The 13,595-nt window shown below is 47.7% G+C and overlaps 1 protein-coding gene across 4 annotated transcripts in view; it reads left to right on the top strand.

Annotated features, from left to right (window-relative positions):
* The window catches only part of EPHB2 (EPH receptor B2), a 130,908-nt gene extending 117,708 nt beyond the window's left edge, over window positions 1-13,200 (top strand). For all 4 annotated transcript variants that reach the window (XM_059830000.1, XM_059829999.1, XM_059830001.1 and 1 more), the window contains 5 exons: window positions 150-365; window positions 3,621-3,770; window positions 7,801-7,994; window positions 8,698-8,853; window positions 11,866-13,200. In XM_059830000.1, the coding sequence (XP_059685983.1) occupies window positions 150-365; window positions 3,621-3,770; window positions 7,801-7,994; window positions 8,698-8,853; window positions 11,866-11,974 (825 nt within the window). In that variant the 3' untranslated portion in view covers window positions 11,975-13,200. The remainder of the gene's footprint in view (window positions 1-149; window positions 366-3,620; window positions 3,771-7,800; window positions 7,995-8,697; window positions 8,854-11,865) is intronic.
* The last annotated feature ends 395 nt before the right edge of the window (window positions 13,201-13,595 follow it).

The following is a 13,595-nucleotide window of genomic DNA, read 5'->3' as shown; positions in this document are numbered from 1 at the left end:
GCCTCTTGTTTTGAGAGAGAACTTACGTACTTGTGACATAGCGGTGTCTTGACATGCAGTGTAGACAGAGGCTACTGGCTGTTTGTCAGACCATGGCGGGCTGTGAATTTGCTCCTCTCATATGGACTCTTTCCCTCTCTTGCCCTAAGCAAAACGACGGGCAGTTCACAGTGATCCAGCTGGTGGGCATGTTGCGGGGCATCGCGGCAGGCATGAAGTACCTGGCTGATATGAACTACGTGCACCGGGACCTGGCTGCCCGCAACATCCTGGTGAACAGCAACCTGGTCTGCAAAGTGTCCGACTTCGGCCTCTCCCGTTTTCTGGAGGACGACACCTCTGATCCCACTTACACCAGTGCACTGGTAAAGCTGTTCTTGCAGAGTGGGAGAGACGGGTGGTGAAGGAAGGAGTCAGGGAGAGAGAGGGAAAGGGGGAGATCCCCCTTCATGTAGGGAGCACTTTTTCAGGGTGCCAACAATGGAAATAAGGTGCCAGATGGGAAAGACCAATGAAATGCACCAAGGAAGATTTTCTTTTGCAAGGTCCTGTCCAGCTGTCCAGTGTCCATTGATGGGCCCTATACTCATTCCTGTGGATAACTGAGCCTTCTTCCAAACATGTCTGCAAACATATACATGTCCCTGATAAAGCCCTTAGTTGGGATGATGTGTTATACCCACCCAGTGTGGCCCAGCTGGGGGGCCTCTGAGATGCTGCCCTGACAGAGTTGTTGCCAGGGCAACAAATCTGGGGGGGCTTTTTACCATCACTGTCCAATTGTTCTGCCCTGCTGTCCAGGAGGCCATGATCCTTTTTCATGTCATGTCACGGGCTCAGCCCCAGGAATGACAGACTGAAGTGTGGATGTGTGCTGGGCGAAGCCCTGCGGTACTAGGTACTGATCTTCCAGAGAGTCTGTCTGAATTAGAGAAAGAAACATTCCCAGAAGTGGCTTCATGATCACATAACAGCTTCCCTGGTATGCCACGGTGCCAGTGACAGAAGTGCCACTGAGGTCTCATGGCCTGTCTCAGGCTACAGAATGTGGACATGGACCAAAGGATAATTCGGAGACTTTGTTGTTTTTCAGTAAGATTGCAGCTGGAAGTTCTCATAAATACCATTGTTTGCAAAGGCATACAGCATCACTCTACAATGATGCTGCAGGATCAGTGCCTACATATAATGCCTATGACAGGACTTCTTGGAAATAAGTGTTGATAGAGCTGGGGCATGATCTGTAGGAAATCATATCTTTACAAGGGCATGTAGTGATAGGACAAGGGGTAATGGCTTTAAACTGAAAGAGGGTAGATTTAGATTAGCTATAAGGAAGAAATTCTTCACCATGAGGGTGGTGAGGCACTGGAACAGGTTGTCCAGAGAAGTTGTGGATGCTCCAACCCTGGAAGGTTGGACGGAGCTTTGTGCAACCTGGTCTAGTGGAAGGTGTCCCTGCCCATGGCAGGGGGGTTGGAACTAGATGATTTTTAAGGTCCCTTCCAACCCAAACCATTCTATGATTCTATGATCTCTCCCAGATCTTTTGAAGCTGCCAATGATGAGATGTCTGGCATAGCTCTTAGTGAATCGTAACAGTAGTTGAATACCTAGCAAACACCTAAAAATGTGCGCTTTTATTCTCATCTGAACTTGTGTAGCTTCAAACATCAACCATTTGATCTTATACAGTCATCCTGTGGCTTTTAGAAACAATAGCAACATTTATTTTTCACAACATGATCCTTACAGCCAATTACCTTTCCCTTTGTTAAGCTAAATACATGGGAGCTTCTGGTGTTTACTACTGTTTTCTATTCCTGTTATTGTGCCTGTAGCTTTTGTCTCTGTCATCTCTAATTTATTCTTCTTGAACTGAGGGCACTGTAGCAGGACATATATTATCTATAATGATAGAATATGTGCACCCACTATAACAGAGTACCAGAAGTAACATTATCTTCCTCTTCAAAATGTACCATCCTCAAACGTCACAAGATGCATGAGTGTGTTTTATTATAATTATCCCAGAGACCTCATGTCCGTGGATGGGCAAGAACCACAAGTTATGGCTTGGGAGGTTCATGCTGGACCTTAGGAAATTCTCCTTCTCCAAGAGGGTGGTGAAGCTCTGGGTCAGATCACCAGAGAGGTGGGAGGTCTCACTAAAGTGAGTTCCCACAAGGATCCTCCAAATATACCCAGTCTCCAATTTCTACATTACAACTTCTTCTTTAGCCAATTTTTAAATCCACTGCTTGTCAAGATCTCTGTTAAGAGTATGCCTGATGGAGAGGACATCATGTTTGGTATGGAATGCTTGGTCTCTCCCACTTGTGGAAAACAAAATATTTTGTCTGAGGTTTGTGGCTCTGAGAAGATTAAGAAACATTATGTTTTTTTCATTATTCTAGCATGTATGGGGTCTGAGTCCTATTAAGTCCTATGAGACCCTTCATAAGACATGGTAGTTATTCAGTGACAAAATATAATGTTCCTTAATCTTCTCACAGCCACAAAACGCAGACAATTTTGCTTAATCTCCAGCACAGGGGAAGATTTTCCCTTCAGAAGGTCCCTTGAGTTGTGAATGGCTCAAGTCCAAAGACCCTGGTGGAAAATCAGGAGGCTGCGAGGGCTTAAGCAGAGCATTGCGATCGCTGTGGTCCCATGCAGTCTACGCCACTCTTGTGCACTACTGTGCATAATTCCTTTATGGGAGTGGAGAGTCCTTCTGATTTCTCCAGAGCTGCTGTTGCCCAGCAGGATCACGGAAGACCCCAGTGCCCATCCAGTCCATCCCATTTCCCACCAGTGACCCAGCATGCCATTCTAAAGAAGATGTTCACTCTGCCTCCGTCTCCAGAAACAGGCAGGATCAAAAACTGCTGGATCATGTATATATCAACAAACAGACTGACACACAAGGACGTCAGCTAAAGAGGATGGTAGATCACTGACTTCAAAGAGTCTACAGATGTAGAAGGCAGAAGAGGATGGTGTTCTAAATCCTTTTATTCTTCTCTGGAAATAGCTAGGTGACAGCAAAAGGATGGAGGGAGATTGAAAGGGGATCAGTTTGAATTTTTCTACATTCATAGCCATTCATTTTTCTACAAAAGACCCTATCAGCACAATGAGCATTTTGTCATGCCAAAGATTGCCATAGCAGTAGGCAAGTGGAAGGAGCTGGGCTTGTTTAATACGATGAAGAGGAGGCTGAGGGGACACCTACAAGTGACCTGCAGTACTTGAAGGGCAGTTATGAAGAAGACAGAGCAAACTCTTTGCAGTGGTGTCAGATGTTATAATAAGGGGCAATGGACAAAACTGTGGCTTGGGAGTTTCAAGGTGAATAACAGGAAAAGCTTCTTCCCCAGTAGGGTGGTGCAGCCCTGGGACAGGTCACCAGACAAATGGGGGAGGTCATCATCCTTGAAGGTTTCCAGGACTTGGCTAGACAAGTCACAGTCACCTTGATCTAGTGTTAGGGATAGTCCTGTGGTCCCTTCCTTCTAGGATTTTAGCAGCATATTGGAGGCAAATATTTTGGACACTCAACTTTTTCAGTCACTCTTACTCTTTCTGTTACTGTCCGCTCTGTTTTTTTCATGCAGGGTGGGAAAATCCCAATACGGTGGACAGCACCTGAGGCAATTCAGTACCGAAAATTCACATCGGCCAGTGATGTGTGGAGCTACGGAATAGTCATGTGGGAGGTGATGTCGTATGGCGAGCGGCCTTATTGGGATATGACCAATCAAGATGTAAGTTGTTAAGAAACAAGGAGCAGAAACACTGAAATTGGGAGCATTGCGAGGCCAAAGCATGGCTACAGCTAGACCCAGCCTGTGGCATGTCCAGAGTCTTTTCTGTCATGGGACATGTGTCCAAGGTCAACACCTTTGGAAGAAGTAATGGGGATAACCTTGGCTTTTGTTCTGGTCCCTTTGGCTTTTGTGCTGCTGTGGCAGAGGTTAGGGACTGTAGAACACCCACTGCAGTAGGACAGGGTTAATTTCAGCACCTTCAGCAGTGATAGACAGATGCCCAGGAGGAAAGGGAGCAAGCGGGTGGAAAAAAAAATGCTGCCACTGACCTGAGAGCTCCTGGAGCAGCAGGGAGATCTTCATCTGCAGGAGACCACAGGCATTTCGTGGAAATCTATTATAGAGTCATAGAATGGTTTGGGTTGGAAGGGACCTTTAAAGATCATCTAGTCCAACCCCGCTGCCATGGTCAAGGACATCTTCCACTAGATGGTCAATAAATCTCCCATGGCAAGCTTGGACTGTGATGTGTAAGAAGCCAAGCAACTTGTACACAGCTAGAAGCCAAAACCACAAGGTATTTCAGAACATACTTAATTTTAAATACTTTAAGACTCTTTTCTAATTCAGGTGGAACTGTTATGTGCACTGCTTGCTCCCTGGGACCCAGGCAGTTTCTGTGAGTCCTTGCCTCCATGTAAGGATGAACTGTGGCTGCAGAACACACCTTCACCATAGCAATTCTCCCTGTTTCTCTTGACCTGATACCTGGGTGGTCAAAGCCCATCCATCTGGTGGCAATGAGTGCCATGCAGAGTGCTATGCCTGCATGTGTGTGTTCAGAAGACCCCTTTGGTGTGGGGCTCCCAGGTCTCTTGTAACATTGTCTCTCTGAAGAGCTGCCCTTCTTCATGCGGTCTTCACTTCGTGAACCCTCAGTATCTAACACCAAGGTCCTGGGTAGACCCTTGGAGCGCAGAAGGCTTGACCTCCCCCTGTGCTGCAAGCCTGGGTCTTGCAAACCTGCATGTTACAGCATCTGCCTGGCTTCCAACTTGTTTCAGAACTGCCTCTGGGCAGTCCATTGGAAGCCTTCAAACTGCCGCCTCCATCTCTGTCATCTGGCGGGCTCCTGAAAAAACCCCTGCCTTATAGGGACAGAGTGAGAGGCAAACTTCCAGCTGACTCCTGCAACTCCTCCCGCCCCGATGGCAAATCAGACCTTTTTCAAGTCAATATAACTCCATCCATACCACGTCAGGTTTCTTCAGAATGGGACAATTTCCTCCCTAGTGCCTGGTGGGAAATTTATTCAAGTGAGTCCCCAATGCCTGGAGCAAATACATGATATCTTAGCACCTTTGGCTGTTCATGGCCTTGCCCCAGCCCCTGCCATACCAGAAAAGTCTTTGCATTGATTGTTTGAGCCAAAGGGAAGGGAGTTAGGGGTATGCCCTTCTCAGAAAGGACAATTCCCTTCCTGTTAGGGCTTTGTTATCACTTGCAGTTTCAAGCATTTCTTGCAGCCAGGTGCCACTGCCCTTCTCCCTGCCACGGCATCCCTCTATATGTGTAGCCCTCTGCCGTCCCCCCCTCCCCTGGACCTCTTCCTCAATGGTTTCTCCTGCTGCAACCCCTGTGCTGCAGCAGCACCGATTCAGCTGGTGGGGATGGCAGAGCCCGTGCCCGTCTCCTCGGCACAGCCTGCTGTGCGGTGCCTGTCCCCAGCCTCTTCTTCCCCTTCTTCTGCCGCAGGACATTGCGCCCCAGAAGCTGTCACCACTTAATTGCAGCTGGTCCTCCCTGCGAATGAGCGCGTGGCAGATATTTGCTGCAGATTAGCCTCCTGACCCTGGGGTGTGAGCGCCTGGGGAGGCTGGGGGGAAGCGGAGACAGAGAGTGCAGCCTGTGCCCCCTCATTGGATGTGTCTGCTGGCAGCAAGGCGAGCGGCTTGTCGGGAAAGCGTTCAGTCCATGCCGGAGACGAGTGCTTGATGCTTGCGTGATGACCCCCCCCCAGCCCTGCTCCCCCTGCACTTCCCCTCCCCTCTTGTCTTGGATAGATCTGCCATCCAGAGAGCTGGGAGAGGGGACAGCTTGCACCTCCTGGGAGAATCCCTGAGCAGGAGCCAAGAGCTGAACAAAGCACACCAGTGATGCCTCAGGTCGGACCTTCACAGGCCTAGTGGGGCACTGTCATGTCCGGCCAGTGGGGCAGAGGGGAGGAAGGACTCCTTCCATCTGGCACATTTTGGCAGCAGTGGTGCCATCCCCCATCTGTCTTGGGTCAGCCTGCCCAGGACCTTGGCCACGCACACCGGTGTCTGGAGCACCCTCCCAATCCATTCTCTGCCTGAAGCCATGGTTCATCTTAAACCCTGCCAGATGCTGCACCTCACACCCTGGATTGCTTGTCATGGATCTGCCACCTACCCTCCCTTGGAGCAGCAGCCTTTTGCTGCCACAGTACCTCCAGTGTCTCCTCTCTACCAACACTTCCCTGCTGTTCTCCCAGTCCCAACTGCAGCATCCTCAATTTTCTCTATGTAGCCTTCCTGCTCAACAATGTATTCACCACACTGCTGTATGGGTATGGCTAGTCCTTCCCCAGGGGGGTCATACAGCCCTGGGGTAGCCCACCAGGCAGATTTCCGTCCTTGGAAGTATGCAAGGCGTGGCTGGCCAAAGCCATGGCAGCCTTGATCACATGGTGAGAGTAGCCAGAGACATCAAGGTGCTTCCTCTGGGTTCCTGAAGGATGTTCTGTCAATGTCCCTCCCCTTTTTTATCATCTCTGTGGAGAGTTGGTAATTTCAAAATTCCACCCCTGATTTCAGTTACTGCAGTATCCTGAATTCTGGTTTTTATCCTCATTTCTGGTTTTTTTGGCCATACACAAGCCTGTTTCTAGTGTCCTAGTGACCTGGCTCCTTCTGCTTGCCTTTCATTGCCTGTGCTGTGTGTATGACCATAGGATGCATAAGGACAAGAAGGTGGGAGAAGCCTGCCTGTCACATACCTCTGTCAGAGGAACATATGCCCCTAGAAGAAGCTGTGCAGCTCCATCCTCCTGGATTACCCAGGAGAGGATGGAGGGCTACAGGTGCAGAGTGACAGGGAGATGGGGTTCCCCTTGAAGAAGATCCTCTAGCCCTTGTGCATGTGCTATTTTCACTGAACGTTGCAAGACCAGGCATTTTCCCAAGTCATGTGGTGCAGTATGGAGAGACCAAACAGGCAGCGGCCAAAGCCTTCTTGCATTGGCCCACAGAGCTGCAGTGTGGCTTAGGCAAGGTGTGCTGCAACCCCTCTCTGCATGCTGTAGCAAAGTTCTCCTGTGTCTGGCTCTGCTGACCAAGGTCTTGGTCATCCCCACTGTGTACTTCAGCTTGCATGTACCCAGAACTCTGGGGAGATCCAGCTCTTACTGCTGGCTCAGCACACCCAGCCCTGTCCCATGGCATGACACTATTGCCTGGAAGGGCTGGGTTGTTGGCAGGAGTGGAAAGCACTACTGGAGGAAGGAAAACACAGGGGCAGCTTCCCCTGTCTGTAACTCATGAGCAGACCCTTCACTGGATGGGGAGGTTCTCCTCCCAGTGAGCTGTTACGCTGTGCTGTGAACCTGTCCGAAAACATGAACCTTTCCCTCTGACTCATCTTTCTCATGACTGGAGCTGCGGGCTCACACATCCTTGTCAAGGTAGCGGGAATGCCCTCTTTCCCCAGATTAGGAGACTGATGGGCATGGCTCATCACAAGTAGTGAGCAAGGCTGCATACGTAGGCTGAGCAAGGCTGGCATCACCTCACAGGACGACATGACATGCAGAGGGCTGGGAGTTAGGGAGTAGTGTGTTGCTACAAGAATCAGTGGCTGAGATGATAGGCAGCAGTGAGTGTAGGCAGAGCAGCCCCACTGCAGTATGGTTGGCCATGCCAGTCACTCTCAGGATCCAAGAAAAGGAACATTATGAATTAAATAGGTTTTATTGCCACTTTATTGATATCTCTTTCTCCCCTTGCAGGTGATAAATGCTATTGAGCAGGACTATAGGCTGCCACCGCCTATGGATTGTCCAAATGCCCTGCACCAGCTAATGCTTGACTGTTGGCAGAAGGATCGAAACCACAGACCCAAATTTGGGCAAATTGTCAACACCTTAGATAAAATGATCCGAAATCCTAACAGCCTGAAAGCCATGGCACCTCTTTCCTCTGGGTACGTATCTATGTCTTCTTCTTGTGCTTTGGCTTCTATTTGCAGATCTTCTGTCCTTTGTGTCCCGGTGGTCATCATCCTTGCATCTCTCTAGGCTAGCTATTTTAGAGGCAGCTTGGCCTGTGTTGTTTGGTCCTTTCTAAGAAGTGCATTAAAAGATGTCACAGTCACTCTTGTCCTTCTCCTTGGACTGGTTAGATCTAGTGAACATAGACAACTCATTGAGTTGGACAGTGTACTCTGCACAGTTAGAGGAGCATCTTGGTTTCATGTACACATGATTGCTGGATAGGTGTGGTTGCTTTGGTAGTCCAGTCGTGCATGCAATGGAGGCAAATAAAGCCTCATCAGGCAGTATGATGTTTCCCTGGACTGGGTGGGGATACATCAACTTGTGGGAAGCACTGGCCCTGGTATGAGAATGTACTTTCTCCCCTTGTGCAGCCAGGATTTTAGAGCTGCATCCCATCATCTTTGATGGCTCCTACCTCTCCTGTACAAACTGATCCAGAAAGACTTCTCTGATGCTCTACACAATCCTTTCCTCGGTTGAATAGAGTGTTTTCTGGGTGGTACTTCTTAACACGGTGCAGTGCAGGCACTGTGAATGATTCTGGTCCAGGTCCCTCCAGCTGATGGAGGGTGCAGAAATACACATACTTGTCGCTGTTTGTTCTGCTCATTCACCATTTCTGTGTTTCAGGATGAACCTCCCCCTACTTGACCGCACAATCCCAGATTATACCAGCTTCAACACTGTGGATGAATGGCTGGATGCCATCAAGATGAGCCAGTACAAGGAGAGCTTTGCCAGTGCTGGCTTCACCACCTTTGACGTAGTATCTCAGATGACTGTAGAGTAAGTGCCCAGGCTTCTAGTCCCAAAGCACAAGGAAAAGTCTCAGAAGTGTAACAGCAATCAGTTGTTATTGAATTAGTTTTTATTTTCACATGATGTAGTTTTAGTTTTATAGAATTTTTTGCTTTGTGGGCCCACTTTTAGCCTATTCAGTTTCTGCAGAACTACTCTGTTCTTCAGGATCTGTCTGGTCTCCAGACTCTGTGTGTGTCTGTCGCTCCGTATCTGCAGAATTCATTTCCACGCTATCACGCTGCATGTCCCCACTGTGGAAACGAAAACCCCTACAAGGGTCTCCAAAACCCCGAAATGGAACAAATGGACATTTCAGGCTGGCATCCGGCAATTCTTCAGCAACTCAAGAGCAGTTTTAGACTCCACAGTCCTCTTGGATGTATGGCTTATTGGTGATGGAGTCAAGCACACCACAAACAAATTTTTGCCTAAAAAGGCCTCTGAAAGTCCAGATGGTTTCAAGTTTGTTGTGAATTGTCCTGCATCCACTAAAAACATCCCTCAGTGGCAAAATCTTAGCAAGTTCTCCAGAGAAAGCAGGCAGCTGAAATCCATTCGTGGTGGTTTTTGAAATCCCTTGGGGCTAGCTGGGGCTTTGATGCCTCTGGTGAAAGATTTGTGGTTGTTGCAGTTAGCTTTAGAAACCCTGCCTAAGAAAGCATCAAGCATTAAAGCCATCTGTAAGTGCTACGATGACTCTGTGCCTGGTAACCAGGAAGGTTTTTGGATTTGGTGCCTAATTCCACACTTTAAATCTACCAATGAATCAGAATCTGTTCACGCAAACAGCCCAACTGACCTTTTCTGGCTTTTTGTTCTTATTTGCTGCCAGGAAATTCACATGGCAATTCTGACTGTTTCAGTACATCTGTGGTACAACCCCAAGGCCCTGGGGATGATTTTGGCTGTGTTCATACAACAGAAAGAGGGTCCATAAAATCTGAAGGGTAGGGAAGAAGAACTTTGACCAAACTGGAACATCACACCCGCACCACAACCCAACCCTGCCCAGGTTGTGGTATTTGCAATATATGTAACAGCAAACAGTTCTGCAGGCAGTCCAGCTAATGAAGTCTGTTTTTTCATGGACATGCTCAGTGTCCCTTAAATGCCACGATTCCCAGTTCCTTACCGTGTCCCCCACAATATCTTCCAAGTCCTCTCCGAGTGCCTTCATCACAATCACAAGGGTATCCTCAGCTCATGACCCCACCAGTTTTGACAAACCTCCCTTCCACATTTCTCACCTGCTTGGCTGGACATAATAATAGAGAGAAGGACACCCCACGTCCTTTTTCCTTGGGAAATCATGCTGCAACATTACTTGAAACCACTTTCTAATATTCGCTGGTCTATGCAGAAGTAGATGGTCATGTAAGTGGAGGTGAATTGCCATGAGACACTGTTTTCTTCAAATTTGGATAGCCAGCAAAGTGTAAATGTTTATTGAAGACTGCTTCAGTTCACCAAATCCACATGGTTTCACCACTGACCTACTTGAAAGGTTTCTCACTGGTTTGTCTGCAGGTTGGGACACCTGGGCCACCAAAGGGTCTATGCCGAGGGCAGAAAGCTTAGGAAGCACAGGGCTGTGCTGGGCCACAGTCTTATTCTGGTTTACAGACGTGAGTGAAGACTTTGGGCTTTGTTCCCAATCAGAACAAAAGCAAAAGCCAAAGTGCCAAACTTGTCCAAGGAGGAAAATTCCGTAGCTCAGCACATCTGGCTGGGGCAGAGGAGGGAATGGAAAGCCCTTGCAGTAAGAAAAACAGTCACTGTAAAGGACACCATCCTGGGTGCCAGAGCTGTGTAGTGTGCTAGCAGGTTTCCACTTGCTTTGCTGAGCAGGAGTCTGGGCGGCAGCAAAGCTGTGGCTTGGATGTTCACTCTCATGCTGATCTCAGAGGGCACGGGCTGACGCATGCTCCAATGGTGGTCTCCAGTCAGTTACCACCAGTCAGAATGTGTAAATCTGTGGCATATCCCCATGCTCAGCTCTCCTTCTTCATGCTGCTTTTGTTTGAGCAAAGAGACAAGGTCTAAAGCAAGCTCTAAAGCAAACACAGGCTCATGTGCCGCTTGTGCTAGAGAATTTTTTTCCACCTTTCCTTGGAGCTCCTGTTTACCATTCTTTGCCCATTGACTTCCACTCTAAAACAGGCACAGGTTTTGCCACACTTCCTCTTAAAAGTCTGTTCCTAACACTCAAGGAAGGAGAAAAGGCAACTGAAAATCCTCAGAGTCGGGTATGGGTCACATCTCATGAATGCTGTCCATTCCCTGATCAGAAGAATTCATGACTGAGATTTATCCACCAAGAGGGACATGAGTAGCAAACTCAGCTGGAGCGATCACAGATAGGACCAATGCAGAGTCACACTCATGATTTTGGCATGACCTTTATTTTTCCCATATGCCTAATATCTATAAAAAATCGGAGGAATGCAAAAATTAGATTGCCATGATTAGCAAAGAGGATAACTAGCAAAAGTTTATCACTTCATGGCCTCATCAGATCTAAGCAAAAGTAGCAAGAACAGCCATCACCTGCACAGGGGGAGTGAGATTCACACTGATGAGGGTGTAGCACATCCTGTTCATATGTCTCCAGGGATGGAAAAAATGGGTTACTGTGTCACAAAATGAGAGAGAGAATCCAAACATGCAAAGAAAGAAATAAAATGCTGCAGGGGTAGAAAACCTAAGGCAAATTCAGTTACCAGCAGTGAGCAGAGCCTGTGGTACTTGGTTTCACACTCTCTATTAAGGCTTCCAGTACTCTGGGGATGCTACAGGTAGGTAGCAAATGCAAAGATTGGGAGCAAGAGTCAAAGAGAAAGAGTAGAGGTTTCACCAAGTTTGCATGCATTTGTTGCCTTTATGGAATAAATCTGTGGAGACTTCAGCTCCCTACACACCATGCTCATATATGGGCTGGTTCCTGTGAGAAAATGTCTTCTGATACTTACGCGATGTTTGTTTCTTCTCCTCCCAAAGGGACATTCTGCGAGTTGGGGTCACTTTAGCAGGACACCAGAAGAAAATTCTGAACAGTATCCAGGTGATGAGAGCACAGATGAACCAAATTCAGTCTGTGGAGGTTTGATAGCTACATGTCCTCCTACTCCTCTTCCTTGAGGCCCTGCTCCCCTTTGCCCCTGTATGTCCAAGCTCCAGTTCTTGAGTGTTCTGCATGGACCAGAGACAGGCAGCTGCTCTGAGGATCATGGCAACAGGAAGAAATGCCTTGTCATCAATAATGAGAAGTCGCCAAGAGCTTCTAGAATTTAAGCAATGGAAAAAGGGAACAAAAAAAGACAACTATTTTGAAAAAGAAACCTATGAAATATTTTTAAATAATAATAAAGCAATTGCATTCTTGAAAAGGGCTCCAAGACCAATGGGAGTCTCCAAAGGAAGAGAAAAGAGCAGCTTCATCTATTTCCTCTTGCACAAGGCTGCTGCAGCTGGGTCCAGACACCTCTGGAGCAATGAGACTTTTTCGAGAAGATGAATGCAAAGAAAGGTCACGAGAAGCACTTCTCTTTCTCACGTGGGACGGTAGCTCTGGGAACGTCCTGCAGCCAGCAGTCATTCCCAAAAGCCCCTGTTAGCAAATCAAAGGGGAGAGAGAGCTGAAGCTCTTTGGTGCTGTGGAACCAAGTGCATCTCAGAAATTGATGGACTTCTTCAAAAGCTGAAGACTTTTTTTTAAAAAACAAATAAACTGAGACTAGAAGAGGCTGTTTCTGACAAATGAGAAGGAATTTGTAACACTTGGGGGGTGGGGATGGGGAAAACCAATCCTTTTTACATCTCTTATTTTCTCTTGTCATGGAACAGTTTTGTGAGTGACAGTTTCCTAAGGGTCCGTCCATCCACCCTCCGATGGCATCATTGTCTCATACATATCATATGCACAAGACTTTTAGTGATGTCCTCACTAGATGCCAATGATCTTTTCCCAGAAGACTTCCCAAGTACAGTATGTAGTAGTTTTTGATTACAAATGCTGACGTGTACCTTTATTTTTCGGTTGTCATTGTTGGGAGATTTGTCCTTTTACCTTGTTTTGTTAACACCAGTTTGTGAGTTTGGGGTTGGAAATTTTTGGTTGGTTGGGGTTTTTTTTATGAAAAAGAAATTACATCTCCAAGCATCATATCATTCAAGAACTTAAATCTCTTCCCTGCGGAAGGAAAAATTGCAGCTTATTGACAATATGCCAGGAGAAAAAATTTTTTATATGCACATTTCCTCCCATTTGCTTATTTGTTATTTTGCAATTTGTCATGGCCTGACAGATGTTTCTAACTGTTGGGTTTCCACTTGTTCGCCAAGATGAAATGACCACCTGCTCAATTCAGGGTTGCTGGTGCAGGGGTGAGCAGCATCACAGAGGGGTTGGGGGGGCGTTGCAGGGGTGGGGGAAAGACAGGGGAGGGCGGATGGGTTGTGGGAGGGAATGATGACTCCACAGCTGACTGTCAGAGCTCTTTGGAAATGTCTGACTGCTTAGAAAGGTGTCAGATTGGTGCACGTACCACAGAAAGGCAGGGTAAGCCCAGTCCTCTAAGAGGAGCTTGTGGCATGTGGTTTCTCAGAGTCTGAATTGTGTTAGCTGCCAGGTTGTGGATGGTTCACCACAGTAACCAAACTCTGCGGATGTGCTCTGTGCCCTTCGGGGACCCAGCCCCTTTGTTAGACGATGTGCTGGGGGCTCTGAG

The sequence above is a fragment of the Gavia stellata genome, chromosome 27 (genome assembly GCF_030936135.1).
Source record: "Gavia stellata isolate bGavSte3 chromosome 27, bGavSte3.hap2, whole genome shotgun sequence".
In the NCBI taxonomy this organism is placed as follows: Eukaryota; Metazoa; Chordata; class Aves; order Gaviiformes; family Gaviidae; genus Gavia; species Gavia stellata.
The sequence above is the reverse complement of the archived record's forward strand: the minus strand, read 5'-3'. Positions and strand labels throughout refer to the sequence as shown.